General features: G+C 40.1%; 1 protein-coding gene across 2 annotated transcripts in view; it reads left to right on the top strand.

The window, feature by feature from the left end:
* TGFB2 (transforming growth factor beta 2) overlaps positions 1-19548 on the top strand; it is a 69624-nt gene that overhangs the window by 37994 nt on the left and 12082 nt on the right. For both annotated transcript variants that reach the window (XR_009957860.1, XM_062571805.1), the window contains exon 2: positions 7350-7513. Coding sequence is in view for 1 of the 2 variants with exons in the window: in XM_062571805.1 (XP_062427789.1) it covers positions 7350-7513 (164 nt within the window). In the remaining variant the exon portion in view is untranslated. The remainder of the gene's footprint in view (positions 1-7349; positions 7514-19548) is intronic.

The following is a 19548-nucleotide window of genomic DNA, read 5'->3' as shown; positions in this document are numbered from 1 at the left end:
TTGTGTCCTCGAAATGACCCTCAGAGCGAAGCCAAAGGCATAAGCCATTTTGTGTCACGAATCCTATGCAGCAGCTTTGCAAGGGCAACGCCAATGATTTGAGTTTTATTTTACTGCCTCTCTTTGTGCGAACACAACCTAATCCCCAATTATGATTTTCCAATGGCTGATCACGCTGCCTCCATTGCCTTGTTATGCCAGTTGCATTTTGACCCGAAGACTACTGTGGGATATTTTTCTCCCTTATGGAAATCAAGAATACAAAAGACAGTTGTATAAGAATGTCAAAAGTCCACCAAAGCCCGGAGCAGTAGCAGAAGCTTGATAGATTTAATTACTTCGATAACTGGAAGCCAGACCGCCAGTTTACTGTACAGTTGAAGTCAGAGCTTTGGCAAGTCTTTGGTTGCTTCCAGATGGTGAAGGAATGAGAAAGTAGCAGCAAAACGAGAAGCCCCTTGTCAGATTTTAAGGAGCACGTAATATGATCAATCATATCGTCAGAAAATTCTTTCTTGGCCTAGTTGTACCTAATTCTCCGATCAGGAGATCATCTTCTCTCCCTCCCCCTCCGTATTTTCTCATAGAGGTCAGTATGTTTTTAAGGAGGAATAGCAAGTGGTTTAGCAGTGGAAGATCCGTCACAAGCTCTGGTAATTATTCGATTGTAAATTTGTGCCCACCTAGACCTTGATTGACAATTGAGCATTTTTGCTCTGGCAGCCTAGAGTTTGCAGAGAGCTTGTGACATTTATTGAGTCCTCATGGCATAATAATTACAAATAGGGATTCTCTGCTGAATGTCAGGCGTGCAATGTGTCTTCATTAAAAAGAAAAAAATGATATAAAAAGAAGTTACTGAAATAAGAAAGCATTGTCAGGATTGGCTACTGTTAGCATAACTGGTGAAAGTCATGTTTAAATAGCTGCAGTAGGAGTCCCGGTAAGACTAGAGTTATGTTTCTTTGATTTTCCCCTTTGGAATAACCTCGTGACTTTAAAATCTGTTTTCTTAGTGAAGGCATGTTGAGGCTTCTCCATTTAATTGCCGTGACAGATCTAGCAATCAGTATTAGTGGTATGGGAGTGGAAGCGGTTTCATTTTTTAGTCTTTAGTTGTTCTGGTATTTAAAAGGATCGTTCAGCAGTTGGACCCTCAACCTGTTCTCATTCTCTCTGAATTTTTGCTGAAGAAATCTTTCTCTTCCTCTATTTATGCCTGTCTCTCTCTTGCTAAGTGTCAGCTATCCACAGCTACTTAATGCAGTAAATAACAAGATTAAGTGCATCAGGGAGTATGGAACTGTGCATCATCTATGCCACTTTGCCGTGGATAGATATATGTCTGTGATAAATTCCTAGCTAAGAGTCTTTTTGTATGTGTTCCTCACTAACAAAAGGTGCAATAACAGAACAGATATGCTTTGCATTATGCTCTCGATGCACATATATCCTCTTCTGTGGGGAAAGCTACTTCAGAGCCATTAAGCCTCAGCTGAAAACAGTATGCACTATGTTCCCAGTAGTTTTATTCTGACTTTCAGCACAATGTCCCTGCTGACCTCAATAGCAAATAGATGCTGACAGATATAGATAATAATTCATTGGCAGCTTTGAAGGTGACAACTGGAATATTAAAGCAAATCTGGAACTGGACACAGGGCCAATGCAGTGTCTCTTACATTGCTTTAATGCAGTCTGACTCTGAAGACTTGCTGCAAGAGGCTGCAAATGATGTCTAAATAGAGAGCTATGCAAGTATTTCTGTCCAAGAGCACTGATTAGCTAATGGATGTGTTCATAACTTCATGTCACAGCAGGATAGAGTTTCAGAAAATAATGGAAAGCTGATGTACAACTGATTTACCTCTGAGGGCCAATCTGAGTTCTCAGATGTAACCTGTAGGCCCCCGTAATTTGGTTCACTGTATTTACATATATCCACTGTCATTCTAGAGAGCCTGTTTCCAGCATGATTCTGCAGTCACGTCAGGGTCAGGAGGGGTCAGCAGAGTAATTGGCCGTGAGCTTTGGGAATCCAGATGGGTTAGACAAGTTTCTAATTTCTTGGAGAGACTTTCCATGGAAAAGAGAAGAGGATCTGTGACCAGAGTGTGCCAGACAGGACAGGATCCTGCTGAAAAGATGAGCAGTTTTAGCTTACACGTTGCCCTTCCTTCCATGTTGTTGAGCATGCTGCTTCATTTACCACATTTTGATGTCATTAAAGGGATGTCTGGCCTGGCTCGTGACAAGAACCCATATGTTGATCAGAGAGTAAAATTCAGGCAGGGAAGAAACAATGTCATGTTATGCAAGGAGGCTGCTGCTTGTTAAAAAAAAAAAATAGGATTTGCTATCAGTGAGTTGAAATCTAAACAGCCTAAATGGTCCTAATAGTTACAGGGTTTAGGGAAGCTTGCCAGAGCATAGAAAGCATAACAACTGCATTTAATAACAATCAAGCTACTCTTATAAATATTTGCATATGCTGCTTCAAAGCCTACTACATGGTCATTCATGTACTGCAGTCAGAAAGAAGATGAGGAAAAAGAAGAAGGAGAGGGAAAAAGGGACACTCCGTGTTTTGTAGCTGCTGTAGTAAAGAATGGGCACAACACCAGACAGAAAAGAAAAAGGAAAAGAAACCCTCCAAAGTTTAATAAACACAAAAGGAAATAAAAATAAATCTTTGGAGCATTTATTACAAGCCCTTGATGGAAGGATTAGAATGAAGCTCTCAGCCTTTCCAGTGTGGGTGTATGTGTGAAGTCGGCCTGTCTGGCTTCTTCCAGCAAGAACAGAAAAGTTGTTTACATTTCCTAACTAGCACTGTGCGTATAATTAATTTTTTGATTCAATGGGAGAAATGAAAATTCCAGGGGGGAAACTCTAGTTTGGATACAATTGAATTGAGGTCTTTTTTTCTTGCCAGAAACAAAGCCCAAATCCTAAAAGTGCTATATCAAACAGAATGTTTTGTTTCTCTTGAAATGTCGGTACACTCAGTACTTGTGAGAAAAGCAGTGGAAATGAAGGGCTTAGTTCATCAAACACAACTGTTAAAGGCAAAAGTGTCATCCTTTCGTGGAGCAGATCCCTGACTTGGGGAGTATCTCTAGGAGGAAACAAACTCCTTCATTTCCCCCTTTCGGTTTAAGGGAACTTGAATCCATCGCTCTGCCCTGCCAGGAGCCATGCCTAGGTGTCTGTATGCTATTTTGGGCAGCTGGTCACAGAATGTGGTCAGTCTTTCCTGTTGACACTGTTTCATCTGTAGAAGTATTAATTGGAGCAATATCATGGGCAAGTATCACACTGCTGACTGCACTGCTCAGTATTTTGGAGAGGTTCCCTGCATCCCTCCTGCTGGTGCTACCCTGCTCCGTAGGAGCAGGGCCGTTTTCTGTCCTGGTTGTTAGCATAGGAGCTTAGAGGGTGCCTGGGTTTCAGCCTTTCCCCCAAATTGGACAAAGTCAGTAAGAGGCCCAGAAACCGCGCTGTCCTTGTGCCCTCAGCAAGCAGTCACGTACCACAGTACTTTTTAACCTGGAAGTTTGGACTCCTGCGTGAAAGAGCCGATGAGGTTTCCTCTTGTTCAAGCAAAATAAGAAGAAAAAAAATAAGCCTGTGATGCTCGTATCTTGATTAAGTGTTGAGAGTGCTCAGCTGTTGTACTAAAGGGAGGTAGAGGGATGCTACTTTTACCTTCTCCAACTGTGTTTTGTAACTGTTGTCTCAACTTTACTATGGTGGTTGTGACTATGATTATTACAGCTGGAAGTCTTCAGTGATTTGACATTGAATTAATGAATAATTTAAAGACAATAAAGATGAAATCTTTGATTGCATTTACTATTCTCTCTCTCCAAAACAAAAGAAAATTATGTTTTCTTAGCTACGGGAAACATATTGATTTAATTCCACTCATTAGTGATAATCTTTCAAAGAATACTTAAGGAGTCTGCTCTGTAACAGCATAACTGTGTTTGCAGGCTAGCTTACTCAAAGCTAAGCTGGCATCTCCTGATATCATTGGGCCAGAATCAGAGGGGAGCCCAGATGTGTCCAACTGAGTCTGAATTGATACAACTGTCAGGTTAAGGGGGAGTCACAAAAAGATATAAATTGCATCAACTGAAATCACTTAAAGGCTAATCCAACACCTTGTAAACTCAATACGGTTCCCTGTCCTGATGTTTAAGTTTCATGTAAACCCTAGTTCTGCAGTCAGCCATTCTTCTACAGTAGAAGGGCTCCAGTCAGTAAGAATGCTTTTTTTTTTTTTTTTTTTTTTTTTTTTTTAAGCTGTCCATGAATAAAGCCTCTTTCTGAATTGACTCCTGTGGATGCTATTGTGGGTGATAGAATAAGTAAATTAGATTTCTTCTGTAGGTTTTTGCAGAGTGTGAAATTTATCTTGCAGAAGAAGAAACTTCTATAAGACAAGAATTCATTCCTTTCAGATTGTTGGTGCCTAATAAACAGTAATCTGTGAATGTATATCTAAATCTAATTCAATCTAATCTAAAACAGAGAAACAGAAGGAAAACAAGAAAATACCCCTACAAAGACAGAGCGAGGAACCTGTAGATATAAATCAGAAACTTAATTTAAATCAAACAGGGTTAAATAGGATTTTCTGAATATGAAATACAGTAAAGATGAGCAGGGTTTGTGTGTGCCAGGGCAAGTGCTCATGTACTAGTTTGGCTTATCGACAAGGAATGCAATTGCAGGCTGATGCCTCAAATAAATGACAGGGAAGGACAACTTACAACTCATCCTGGAAGCATCAATCATATATATACATATTATTATGCCAAATTATATTCTTCGTAGGATTAGGTTTGACTGAAGAACAAGTGGTAGTCTCAGAGCTTCCTATAGCAGAAAGGTAAATTTAAGAGACTGTTTCTCCTTTAAATGGGGATATAACCTCTGAACTGCATAGCTTTTATAAACATTTTCAAAATCTGTCAAAATTAAGATGACCGTTAAATAAGGTCAAGCTTTTCTTAGAAGGCCTTCATCGAGAATTTTGAGAGAGACTCAGAGTAATACACTAATGTATTACTCAAGCTTCATGTTTTTCTTTGAGTTCTCATTATAAGATTGCAGCACAAAAATTTGTCAATAAGACTGGTAGGCAAGAATACTGATCATGATGCAGTTTACTTTAGAGCACTGCAGGTGTGGAAATTTGAGAATGCTTCTTTATTATTATTAATTAAAGGGGACCATAAGGAAGCGTGGGATTTCCTGTTCGTATTTGTACCTCTCACACATTTGACCGTACTGAGGAGCTCCTTTGGGAAGTACTTTCAGCAGTTTTTTTGAGCATTTCAATGACTTGTCTTCTCTCACAGTGCATCTAGAGTTGAGACTTAAAATTGTCCTTTATCATCTGAAGATTTTCTCATATCTAGGATTATTTTAGGAGTTCTCACCTTCTGTCTTGTGAATATTGTAAAGACATTAAATATTTTGCTTCATTCTTCTCTTGACTGACTTGTAGTTGGTACTTATTCTGCAGTTAGTCTAAGCCTAGAAAGAATTATTTGAAGAGCTACAACAACCTGCATATTAAATGTGTTACTGAGAGTGGTGCTTCTTTGTATTGTCTGGAGCAGCTACATTGCTCAGAAGCAATATATCAGCTCAGAAAATGCATTCAGATTATAATAACAATGAGTCTAGAGACACTGAATATATGCAATACAGTTTTTAAATTGTTTATTTGTATTAGTAATATGCATATGTATTATTAAAGGTTTAGGCAAGTTATCTTTAACAGCTAGAAATAAAAGTAAATGCATTGGATTTACCTTCTCCAATTGCTCTACATAGAAAATACATATTATGTGTATTATGTCTGTTAAAAAATATGCATATTCCACAAGAAAGTACTTTATTCCATCAATAGACGAATGGGTTAATGTCCTGGATAGCTGTGAAACTGAGGGAAGGTGCTGAGCAGGAGATCTCACTAGGCTTTCTGACAAAGCCTGGCTCTTCCATGGAGGCTTAGCTGCTCACCTCTCTGCTGTGGAGGCTGTCTCCTGGCACTGCTCAGAAAGCCCTGAGTTACTGACTAGTGGGAAAATGCAAACTTTTGGAATTTTTATCTGAAGTCTCTCTGTTGTCGTGGCCCCAGAAAAGCCTGTGAAGTTTGCTTTCTCTGCTGAGAATCTTCGCCTCCCCCACTTACGAGACAATTTTCATCTTTCTTCCTTTTTTATATACATTTCAGTTTTTAAAATGTAAGAGAAGAGGAAACCTTTCTGTCAGCTTGAATGGAGATTTTATCAGGCCCTTTGAGACATTTCGACTCATCTCTGACTTTGGCTCACTGTGCCCACTCCGCAGTTTGAGGAAACTTGCCAAACAACAGGGTGTGGAGAGTGTCACACATACAGAGCGTGTTCAGAGGCCCTACACATGGTTTTCTGTTTGTGCTTTTGGCCAGAATTAGGTGGAACAGCCTGAGATAATCGCTGAACCCTTTAGGGTAATTGGAATTATGCAAAAGTACTTTGCTTCGTAACCTCAGTCAGGATTTACAGTTGGGAAGGAAGAAGAGACTGTTTTGAAACCTAAATTGATACATTTAACACCATTATTAAAAAATTGATTCAGTTTTTCCAAGTGTTTTTTCTGCTCTTCCCTCATGTATAATGAGGAGTGGTTATGTTTGTGACTTTTGCTGCTTCCAAGCAATCAAAATGAATGTAATTATATTTTTGCCTACTATCTTCTTGTCTTTTTATTCCCTTTTTTCTTTCTTCTCTTCTATTCCTATTCTGGTTATTATAATCAGAATAAATATTTTTTTCCACTAAAATTCTTTTGTAACTAAATAGAGAATAAAATCTGAAGCTGGCTAATTTATACTTTATCTATACTCCAGATTCAGGGGGGACATGGGATTCAGAAAACATACAGAACAAACGATCTGCAGTTACATTTGTCTTCTTAGCAGATCCGATGAACTGTATGCAAGTCTGAAAGCATTTGCCAGACACCCACTGTTATAAATTTTTTCCAATTTATTAGTATCCAGGATTTTCCACCAGTATGTTGAAAGAGCAGGGTTAAATGCACACCCTGAAATTCAGTTGGAAATGGTTGTTAATCTCTACTAATTTGCTATTCCTATAATCAAACACATGTGGTCTGTTTGTTTTTTTGGGGGGGGGGTTAAATCGTTAATAATATTAAATTGGCCATTGGAAAGTGAATCATGCTACAGATATTTCCCTCACTGGTTCCTGAGGCTGTCTTGTATTACAGTGGTTGAAAGAACAATGTACTTTATCATTTTAAAAAATTACGCTGACTTCTTGCAGATGCCATCCCACCAAGCTATTACAGCCTTTACTTCAGAATCGTAAGATTTGACGTCTCAGCGATGGAGAAAAACGCTTCCAACTTGGTGAAGGCAGAGTTTAGAGTCTTCCGACTGCAGAACTCAAAGGCACGGGTATCGGAACAACGAATAGAACTGTATCAGGTAAAGCTCTTACTCTGCGTTATTGCGCCGCTGCCTCCTCGCGATGTTCGCCGGGCCTAACGCACCTCACCTTTGCACAGATGTGATGCCTCTGACTTCAGCGCAGTTACTTCTGGTCTAAATGTTGCTGAGGAGGGAAAGGATCAGGCCTCCCAGGCAAAAGGCTTGGCCGAGTTGAAAAACTAATTTGAGGTGTCTTCAGTGAGCAGCCTAGTAAATTACTAAGAATAGTAAAATTTTACACTTCCCTATCATTTTTCATTGCAAAATCTCAAAGTGCTTTGTATGTATGAATTCTTTAGTTTTCACAGCACTTCTATGAGGTATACTAGCATTATACCCATTTAACAGGTAGAATAAACCACAGGGAAAAGTAAGTCTCATTTTTCAAAAGCAACCTCCCGTTTCCTGTGCCTCTTCTGGAAACATCTTCCAAAATCATATGAAACTTTTCTAGGAAGTAGGACACTAAGGACTCAGGACGCAGGACTCTAAGCTTCACCACAGAGTAACAGAGGAGGCTTTTTAAAGTTAACTGTTGATGTCTGGCCTTAAGTAAATGACGGAACAAGATATCAAACAGTAATCCTAAAGCATCTCTGTCTCCTAGCTCCTGACCTATAATATAGTGTACACAGGAGAAGTGAACTTCCTTTTCTGTGGCCTGTGCCCTGGATAAGGCTATTAACTGTTCCTTGCAGAAACGTCATTGTTAACAGAGTTTCAAAGCGGAGCAATTTCAGGCTGATTCGTTTCTGTAGGGTGGCCCAGGGGTTGAAGTGAGAGAACGGGGAATTCTCTTAGTGAGGAAAGAGAGAAAGAAAATGACTGGATGACTCCAGTTTGTTTTAAAACTGCATTGCACACACCAACCAACGACATTAGATGATTTATGAGCTTAGTTAGATGGTGTTATCACCAATGAAGCAAATTCAGTCCTGTATAGGAACCATCATAGCCACCCAGAACAGCCTCTATATGTTAACAAGCTTTAGTAGAGGTTCTCCTAGCTAGGCAGTGCATAATGTAGCACACACTAAACTCTATAAAAGTCAACTGCACAGAATCTGCATGCTTGTTTGTGCAAATCTTTTCCAAAGCGTATTTCATCTAGAGCTAGTTTCTCAGTTAGTTACTGAGAAACACCACCAAAAAAAAAAGAAAGGGGGGGGGGTTTACTTACAACAGTTTTATGCGGAGCAAACCTTACGGTTGTTTCAGCAACCTGGGACTTGTTCTGCAGAAAACTCTGCTAGGTAAGATGCCATTTTGTAAAACAGAGCACACTGAACTCTGCTTTGGCTGTTTTTCTGTGTTTTTCCCATTTCTGTTAGCTGTGCCTGAGTACTGCCTTGAATTTACAGTCCAGTTCAGGACTTAGGGTCTGGTTCAAATCCCATGGGTTCAAATTTGAGTTAGTCTTCTCCCACACTTTCCATATTCACATTTTCCATCCCAGTGTGCTCAAGTGCAAATTATATTTCTAGGTACCAGAGACAGGGGAATTCATGTGCTAGCTAAAGTGACTGTGTAAGCCAACCTGAGAGACCAACAGCAGCAAAAGATGCACGCGACTCTTTGAACGTAGCAGAAGCGTGATTCCCAACTGAATGTGGTCAGCAGGTGGTCACTGAATGCTTGACTGTAAGATTGCAACCAGGCTGTGCAGCCTGAGAACAGGCTGGGAGAAAAGTTGACTAAACGCCGTGTCATTTGTTAAAAGATAAAACTAACAGGAATCTTTGATGAACGTTGCTGATATTCTCAATTTATTACAGTAATCACAGGGAGTTACACTACATCTCCCCATGACATTGCCCCACCAGCCTGTAAAAGCAGTTGTTTGTTCTGACTTGACCTCACTGTTCAGACATCCTAGAGGAGACAATAATATCTTTGGGCTTCCTGTTGTTTTACTTTTGAGAGTTGTTAATCAGCCACCTGAAAGGAGTATGCTGAGCGTGCCAGAGCTCAGCTCATTGCATTACCACGTTTGAAGAATGTGGGATACAAAGGGTTCAGCAGAGGTAGAGAAGAAAGAGCCTTTGCTTGGCTGAGAATTTGCCTTGTGATGAGAAACAGCTGGAGCTTATTTGAGAGAGCATGACTCCAGCAAGCCTGTGCCCATGGAAATGACTGCCACCTGCATCTAGGGCTGGTATGTTAGTCCTTTATATAGCTGATGAGTAAAGCAACTTACTTTCTGGATTGGGTGAGGGACAGTGAGTGATGTGTTAGATGAATAATGCATGCAGGTTACTGCAGAATTAAATCTTTTCTATATCAAATAACAGCAAGCTAAAGGAAGCTAGCAAATGTTAGATATATTATTTTGCTTCTTTGCCTGTAGAGGGGCAAGCTGTCTCTGGAGCGTTTTTCTTGCAGAGCACCTATCAAAATGATAGAGCTGCCTGTTAGTGCTTCTTGCTTTATTTCTTATAAGCTCCAGATACTGTGTAGCCTTCACCTTTCTGCTATTTCTTTTCTTTTCCTTCAGTCATATTTATCACTTCTTGCAGTCTGGTATGCAGCTTTCTGCAAAAGCTTGTATTCAGATACTCATTTGCTTCTCTGATGGCTGATCTGAAGTGCATGGATTCCTTATTACAACTCTCGCTGTAGGAGAATCACGGTCCATAAATACTGCTAAGTCTGATTTCCATCACACTTGAGGGTAGCATGCAGTGAGTGTTTCACAGGAGAAGCAAAAGCAGGGAGAAGTTGGAGAGAAGGGTGTACAAATCAGAATATGACTTTTAGCGAGCAGAAAGAATGTAACGCAGCTGAAAGTGGAGAAAGGTGAGTGGAGGTATTGGTGCCTTGGTGATGCAGGAGGAACTTCAGAACAGTGCAGTGATGGAGTATCAGAAAAGAACAAATACGTTAGAGTAAAAGAGGAGAATGAGGAAGATGCACATCTCAGTAGGAGTGAGAGAGGCAAATACATTTTCCAAGGGTTGAAGAATATTCTGGGCTTCTGTGCTTCCAATATTAAAAGCCATGCATGGACAGAGCCTCACAGAGGAGATTGCTAATAGAGTTGGCATGTGTGCCTAATGTTCCTCTTCCACACAGAAACACTGCTTTCTGTCTTCTTGTGAGATGTGTGCTGGCTGGGTTTGCCAGGGCTCTGTCCAGAAGGAGCAATGTGATTTTTTTTTTCCTTGCATAATCAACACTTAATTACTATTTTTTTTTCTCCCACCAAGTTCAGGGTTGCTTAGTGTTTTGTTTTGTTGAATTCCCCTTGATGAGGGTTTTTATAATTCTTCTCACTTGTTTCAGGGACTGATTGTTCATGTGTCTCCTCCTCTTTCTATGTCAAGCAGAAGGAGGAGCAGAAATCATCTAGGGAGAGCAGGAGCTCACCTGTTATGATTCCTTGGGAAAGCAGCCTCCCTGGACATATGCAGATCTTTTGCTCTCCTGGAGCACTCTAATTCTATCCAGTGGCAAATTAATAGTGTTATGCACCAGTGGTACAGAAAAGACAGTAATACTCTGAATTTTAGGAGTGGCTAGAGAGGCAAGCAAACAAAATACACATATTTCTCTTTCTGTTTTTTTTTTTTTTTTTTTTTTTTTTTGTGTGTATGTGTATGGTTCTCTGACCTTACAGACTTATTTCTTAAATTGCAGGAGGGGGAGGAAAAAAAAAAAAAAAGAAGAGACTGCACCTTTTTGTCTAAGCTTCCCCAGGGCTGGCACTTGGCTCTTTATTCCAAACCACATCAGAAAAGGACTCTGTGTCCTTGTTTGCACAGGTTCCAGTAAGGCAGTTTGGGGCTATTTGGCATGATGAGCCCATGCCACTGTGGCCTTGGAGCAGAAACAGCAGGACCCTGTCTCCACCTGTCTCTGCTGTTAGCTCTCCACTGCGTCAAACAAGGCCCTCGACAGCATTGTACAACGTGCTTTCCTCCAGTGTCGTGTCTCAAATGGTCCGCTGAAGCCAGTGGGTGACTGGTAATCCCTGAGAGTGGAAACGGTTTCCTTTAATGTCTGTTTTCACCAAGAATACTATCCTTGGTATTTAAGGATTAGTCTACCAACATCTGTGTGTTCCTGTACAGATGGGAAGCACAGTGCACATATTAAGTGATCTTATGATGGAATATAATAAAAGAAAACTCACAGAAGTAGGAATTGTTTTTCTATAAGATAGCCAGGAAGAGAGAGCAGCTTTTTTATCTATGGTAAATGAAGCCACAGAGAATTACACTTATTAAGGACATTATCCTTTCTGGTGTTCCTTTTCCCTGAAAGTGAGGGTTAACACGTTCATCATGGTTGCTGAACATCAGCACTTTGGAGAGTGGGAAGCTGGAGGGAAGTAAGGCAGCGGAGGCTCAGATGCAGAGCTCTTTTGTGCTTCTTTTCCCAAGTATGTTCATGTGATGCACTTTTTAACATACATGAAGTCTTCAGAAAATATTAAGAGGATAAAGTACTTTGGGGCAAGGGAGGAGGAATAATATTAAATAAACAAGTTTTAGCATCCTCCAGTGGGCCTTGCTATGTTTTTAAAGATTTATGCCAAATGCGGGCTTTATTGGAATTTGATCAGATAAAGCTCAGTTGTTATGGGAATGTCTTTGTTCATCAGTTTTCCTGCCTGCTTTGAAGACTTCATCACATCTTTCTTTTATTAAGGTGCTTCTGTATTTATGAATAAAGCTCCTGCACCCTTCAGAAAAAGCTTGTCTTTTATGAATAAGCATTCCAGAAAATAAATAGGCATCACCACAAAGCTGGACAAGTGAAAACCCTGGGAGGGTGAAAAACAGTTGTTCAACGAGTGTTGTGGTATTGTTTTTAAGGTAGTTTTATTATTGTATAGACTGTCAAAAAATAACAAGTAGTAATTGCTTCCTATGGAAACCATGCCATGTTTTGGTAACACATCATAAAGCATCGTGAAAAATGCGGCTGAAATGCTGGGTTTTGTTGTTGTCATTATCTGAGGCTGCTGGATGTGTGGGTACCTGCTAGGCTGTGGAGCAGGGGAATGTACCATGTGAAATATTAGAGGAAGAGAGAGCTGAGTCAGAGTAAACATACTGCACCATGTTGAAGCCCAAGGGGAACATCAGTTTACAGTGAAGAATTTGAAGAAAGTGGGAGCAGAATTTTGGCCCTTTTCTCCTTTGTCAGGAGAGCCTGGTCCCCACCAAGTGCTCTTGTGGTGTTCAGCCAGGGCTGAAGAATCAGAGCCGCCTACACGCCAGACAGCATTAACCCCAGTTTTTTTAAGGGCTTCTTTCTTCACTTGGAGGTATAAGGAAGAAGATGCTATGGAACATATTACCCTATTATGAGTCAGATTTAAATTTAAACCACAGTCAGTCTTTCAAATACCTTACTTCCAGTTCAGACAGTGTTTTGTCTTGTTATTCAGTTAGAGAATAAGTTTAGAGTGAGCTACGATAAATTTGGGCCAAATCTCAGTAGTGCAAATCTGAGGCAATTTACACTAACTACAGTAGAGCTACTCCAGATTGATCCCAGTATAATCAAGAGCAGAGGGGCCTTTTTTTTTTTTTTTGCCAAAAAGTACAGTCTCTCATGTCACAGAACAAAATATCAGGAAGCAGGGTTTGTGGCTCTGAACTGGCGCAGAATATCTGTATTACATATATCACCTGGGGCATTTGATTTTAATTGACTGCCATCGCTGTGACCCACATGAAAAGTAATGTATTTGAATCTCACAATTTTGGTATTGCTCTCCTGAAACCAGACTCTTGTAATCTGAAGGGTTGCAAGATTACATTATTTGGCAAATGTACAGTGCTCTTTGAAGTGCCAAGCGCAGTATAACGTGTGGGCCTAATAACTTTCTACTCTACCAACCTCTTCCCCCCCCCCCCCGTTCCTGAACCCCCCCAGCAACTACTCAGGCCTAGGGGATCAGAAGTAGTTGTTCGCAGTACATTTCAGTCAGATTGCTTTCTGTTTGTTCCAGAATCTTTTTTTTTTTTTTTTTTTTTTTTGGTCCAGATACTGTATCCCCTACAAAAATTCAGTACTTTTGAAAGTGTGTATAGAGTACCTTTGGCAAAAAAAGCTGCAAGCGTGGGTTAGGGGAAGTATTTAACACTGCGTCATATTCACTGTGACTTGAGAACTTACCTGCAATGCAGCCACCTCCTGCCAGGAACAGAGCAGTTACTGAAGACGACTTGAAGGATATAATATCTCATTAGCTACTGGCACGAGCTGATGCGTCCTCCCAGCTATGGACTACTGCGTGCAGAAAGCTAGGACACTGAGCTAATGGAGAGATTTACTGCCCTTTGCGATATGTATACGTTAGGGGGAGCATAGGAATGTGCAGCAGGTCAGAGGCAGTCCTCTGGCTCACGGGGTTGAACTCCCGCAATTAAAGCTGCAATCCGTCGGAGAAACCAGAGTATGCTGAGAGACGCACAAGTTTCAACCAAGCCGAGCAGCGTGATAGCCGTCATGCTGAAGAATGTTAGGTTGCCTTTCTAGCTCTGCACTAGGAAGCCCTTAAAGAGGAGGAGGTTGTGCGAATGTTTTGAGGTCCATGGAGAAGGCGGCATTCAGGAGAAGTGGGGAGCATTGTCTTCAGGGCAAGCTAGCCAACAGAAGTGACTGGAAGAAAGCAAAAAGATCAAGTCTAAGGCCAAAAGAGGGAAAACCTTGCTATAGAGCCGTTTCAGACTTGAAAAGCAGGTGGCAGACCCTCAGCAAAAAGACTCCAAAAAATTCTCTCAGCATCACTCAGACAGCAGTAATGGGAGAACAAAATGACTGTGGGCCTCCTTAGGCTTTGCTTCCCTTTCTCAGTACTGCACCTATGAGGAAAAGCTGTGGAAGAGAGGTGTAGGAAAAGAACATGAAGCTTTGTTGGCAAGGAGCTTGTATGGTAGATAGTGAAATAGGCTGTCAGGGACAGGACCAAGGAAAAGCCAGAGGTTGTGAGACCTGTGCTTAGTGGGGAGATGAATACGGGAGTACCCTGCAGGACTCAGGGGGTTTGGCTAGGAGACAGGAGGACCCACTCTGTTGTCGTTGACTTTGGCTCCTCTTTGTTGATATTTTAATAAAACATAATGTGCCTCTGGCAAGTTACAGCTAAATACTAGATAAGTTTACAGGATTTTTTGTTTTGCTTCATTTTACATAAAATCTTTCTTTGGAGCTATCTTAAAATCTCTTAAATGGCAGGAAATTGCACTCAGTATTTCAAAATCTTCCAGGAGAAGGACCCCAGACCCTCCGCTCTTGTTTATTGCTTATGCAATGCAGAGTCTTCCTGCCAGGTTAAGCATAAATCAGACTGAACAGCCTCAGGGCTGCATCCACAACTTATACTGCACATGTATCTTCAGTGGCACGAGGAAGGCCTTGCTTGGGGAACAAATGGGGAGGAATCCCTTCGCATGATATGTTCTCTTCCCTTAGGCTCTTGCTGTCACCGCAGGGTGATGCAACGAGCCAGTCATAGTGATTCCCTAAAATATCTGACGTCCCCTCCCTTTTTGACCTGCTTTAGCCATTCATCTGTTTACCCTTTTCACACTTCACCTTCTTTCACCTTTACGTGAGTAGCAGCCAGCACAGTGAGGGAATCTTGATGCAGCTGTAGCCCATCCAGATGTAGAAAGAGTTGGGTTATGCGTGCAATACGTTCTTTTTATTTGCAAGTTTGCATGAAGAACGTGTCTGGCAAGTTCTGAGCAGATGGATCAGAGAGCTATAGCTTTTTAAAAACTTTGGCAAGTACTCCATACCTTTGTATTTTGGCAGGCAATCTGCATCTCATATACTAGTCTCTAAAGATTCTGCCCTCAGTTTGAGCCTGATTCAGAGACCTTTGCAAGTAATGGAAAGACTTCCATTGATAAACAGGAGAGCTATAAACCCCTTCTGACTCCATAGCACTGAAAGCAGAATCTGACTTACTCTTCTGCAAAAGCAGTTACAAAAGGAGTTTGAAAAATCACATGGAGAATTTTCAAAAATCTGGCAGTTGGTCTCTTGCACTGGTGGTGATAAGAAAAAGCAAACATTCTGATAGCTGGTAGACTTTTGATTATCTTGCAAAATGTGCTACTTGGAGGTATTACACTTTACAGCTTACGTTTTCACATGCATTGAATAAGAAATTGGAGAGAAGAGGTTGTAGTAGTTTGCAATAGAATTAAGAGTTTGCTTATCCTTGTGTCCAAGACAGTATCCAAGGCCTTGAACAAGAGAGTGAGAAAGGATTGAGAACTAACATGGAGGGTAAATTTCAGAAAGGACTGGGTGAAGTCACAGAGCTGTCTGAAGAGGCCTTTGAAATTTGAAATTAGGCAGCAAATAGCACATACAAATTTTGAAGCCACAAGAGGCCGCATATGCAAATCGTAGGAATGTAGTTATATTGCACAGGGCTATATTTTTGTCCCTTGCAATATTCTGTTAATTCCAAAGAGGTTATCCTAAATGTCTGATTTCAGCCATGATGCTGAGTATAGCTGAACTTATCTCTGCTCTAATGTTAACCAGCACATAACTTACCACTGGATCTTGTTGTCCGGACTTACTTACTTTGAGATCATAAGTACATGTTAGGTTATTTCCATTATTGTGAAAGGCCCTTGAAGTTCCAATGGAAACCACGGATAATGACTGATAAGTAAGAGAAAGATTAGTAAGTCCACGAAGATGTTGTAATACAACAACATCACAGAAGTCTGAAATGATAGAGAGGGGAAGGAAGGAAGTTATCAGGGAGCCAACAACATCTGGAGGGAGGAGATCAGACAGTTCAGAATAAATGGAGAGAAAAAAACAGATTAATGAGAAGCTTTTACAAGATAATACCATATTTACTTTTATTTGGCGATAGCTAGAAACTACGCTTTCTGATTGCAGTTACCATCCTGAGTTCCAGGTCAACACAGAAGACAAGATAGGTATTCTTAGGTATCTTATTATGTTTTGCAAGTTCATCAGCTTGTTTTAAAAAAAGCATACATTGCCAAAATACATCCTACCACTTGATGACCATAGTTCTCAAACCTAGTTATAAAATACCCTTGTTGCTAAAGTGTAGCCTTTGATATGTGCCTCCGGTTTTCTTGGCTTCAGTAGATGTATGTCATTGACACATCAGCCTGTTTATCATCACGGCTGAACCACCGCCAATTTTTTATTTATTTGCTTTTTCGGAGGTGATGAATTTGTTAGCCCAAAACTATTGCACTGTAAGTTATGTTTAATTGTAATTTTCCTGTTTTTTCACATCTTACTGTGGTATCTACAGGAAAATAAGAGTATTTACTGGTCAGGCCATCAAGCCTGAAATAAACTAAGCCAGTTGCTTTTCTGGAGCTCTAGTTATTTGAAAGAACCAGTGTGTTTTCGGTGGAGCTCTTTCCTGTGATGTGTGTAGTGAGTCACAAAGACGGGCTGTACTGGAGACTGCTTTCAGTAGTTATTGTTTAGAATACATACACTAATGTTTTCATTCAGCTATCCCCTACTTTAGCTGCCTACATATATATGAGAAAGCAAGTAGACAAACATTTGAGCAAAATATTTATCTGTTTCTGTTAACAGTGTCCTGGATCTTGGAGTTTTTTCTTCTATTCATGTTTTTGTTTTTTAACTGCTACAAGTACGTTGACATGAAGTACTGGTACTTGGATTTTTAACAGCCTCTGATTTGCCTCGTTTTTTTAAAGAAGACATGTATCTACTAATTTTTTTGAAACGCTTTTGTTTATTGTTATGATTTATATAGCGCTCTCAGTGTATTTTATGGTTTATAAGATATGCACTGACAATCATTTTCCTTATTTTTATATTTGGAATTGACCTATAGTGATAGAGTTATACTTGTTATACAAGTTATTCTTGGGAGTATTAGCCCATAAATAGTTTTATCCTCCAATATTTTTATCGATAGTTCAGTTTTTTGATACTTAAATAAAAAAAATAGTTAAGGCACTCCCATTTTGCTGACAAATAAACAGAGCAGGTGGCATAAGTATTTTAGAGATCAGTCTTTTCTGGAAACTCATTTGTTTTTCTTCTGCAGCCAGTTTGAACCATGTCACTACTAATTGCACAGATCATGGTGATTCAGGCTATGCTTGCAAGGTGGTATCAGGGTCAAGTCTCCTCGTAATGGACAGAGAGGAACACAGAAAAATTACTGCCAGCAGAGCAGAGAATCTCCCCTTTAAAAAACAGGACTGGGCAGAATGCCTCTGTAGAGCTAAAGAGCAGAAGATCTCAACAGGATTAATAACATACCAGAAATCTGGTAGACTTGATGGAGGAGGCATGTAAATGTTCGCACCACTGAGAACACCGACGGTGCTTCCCAAACATATGAAGATGTAGAGGCAAGAGCAATTTTTTTGCATTTGTCTGTGCTGCTTCCTCAGCCCTTTCCAACAATTACCTACTTTATTCAGTTATCTAAATGAATTATTTATGTATTTATTTTTCCTTATAGTGCTGACAGTATCTTTATGTATGTGATTTCTAGAGATTCTTCATAGGTATTTTTAAGATTTTTAAAATACATTTTTAAGATACGTCAGAATAGAAAAACAGTGGGAGAAGGATTAGCAGTGCACATAGAAAATGATATCTAGAAGGCAAGGCTCAAGTATACAAGATAGTATGACAAGAAGAGTTTAATAAGAGTTTTGGCTAAGAATTTGCTTTCAGGAGAAGGGGAGGAATCTCATCCAAAAAGAGGGACAGACAAAAGAAAGCTGATGTTTTTAAAATTTAAAGCAATGCTACTGAAGGAAAATTCCTGTGCACCCTGGGCCAGAAGGATGCTAGATAACCTTTTCTTAACACTTGAACCCATTCAGCTAATTCCCACATCATATAATCATACGCATATATTCCCAGTGTAATTCTTTCTTAAAAATGGCAACGATGCATTATCCCTATGTTGAAAGCAGGACCAAACAAACAGATCTACCTAGAACAACATCCTATATTTAAAGGTTGCAGAAATTTTGTAGAACTCGAATTTAGAATATTTTGATCTTGGGCTTTCACTCATGCATGAGTAAAGGTGTGCAAGCTCGCACCTGTGTGTATGCACTTTTTGTACGTTGTCAGCTACTTGTGCGTGCAGATGTTCAAACGTGCTGCTTGTGAGTGAGGGGGATGAGGCTGAGTGTGTGGAATTTCTGTCTCCTACTCATGCAAGTGATTGAATCTGGCATTTCCAGATGCACCAAAGGAAAAAAAAGGGGGGGGGGGGCTAGCAATTCAAGTTGTGATTCAAAGGGATATCAAACTCTTTATGCCTTTTTAAGAGGGAGTGTTTAAACAAGATGCAAGAGGACGATGATAAAGAATTAAGTGGAACTTTAAATTGTAACCTCTTTTACATGCAGATTTTAAGTCTTCCTTCTCTCCTGTGTTCTCTTTTCTTTGTCTTCTGTTAATACTTTCAGTGTACTGAAAATGTAAATTAGATTTTACAGATAAACTCTTCTGGCCAAAGGCCTTCGCTTTTTAGTCTTTCATTTAGCTCCTGCAAATACAAGTCGTACAACAATATTTTGAGCTGATACAGCATTAAAATTGAAATCTGATAGTGGAGTTTGATGTGGTTATGATGGGCCAAGTACAAAGGCAAGGTAAAGCAATGTTTATAGGTAAAGGTAATATCTCTTCTAAGACCAGTCAGAATAGTTGGAAGAAGTAGACAAACTTTGAAGCACAAAAGCTGCAAGGCATACAAAAGGCTGTGCATTTTTTGCAGCAAAACTAGTTGATCTAGTAGTGAGATCTGAGAGTGTCAAAGTACTGAAAGAGAAGTTTCCCAAAGGAAATGGGCTTAAGTTTGCATTGGAAAAAAAGGACATGTTACTGAAGCAGAAGGTATGACCAGAAATTAAGTGCAAAGTAGTGAACCAAAGGGGGAAGACAACAGAGAAAACCTAAAATGCTGATGTCATAATAATTTGTGGAACACTTATTTGAAGAACATGTTGTATCTGTGGATACAGGTCAGAACTTTTTATAGCATGTACCACCAT

The sequence above is a fragment of the Rhea pennata genome, chromosome 3 (genome assembly GCF_028389875.1).
Source record: "Rhea pennata isolate bPtePen1 chromosome 3, bPtePen1.pri, whole genome shotgun sequence".
NCBI lineage: Eukaryota > Metazoa > Chordata > Aves > Rheiformes > Rheidae > Rhea > Rhea pennata.
Note: the sequence above shows the minus strand (reverse complement) of the source record. Positions and strands in the feature narration are given on the sequence as shown.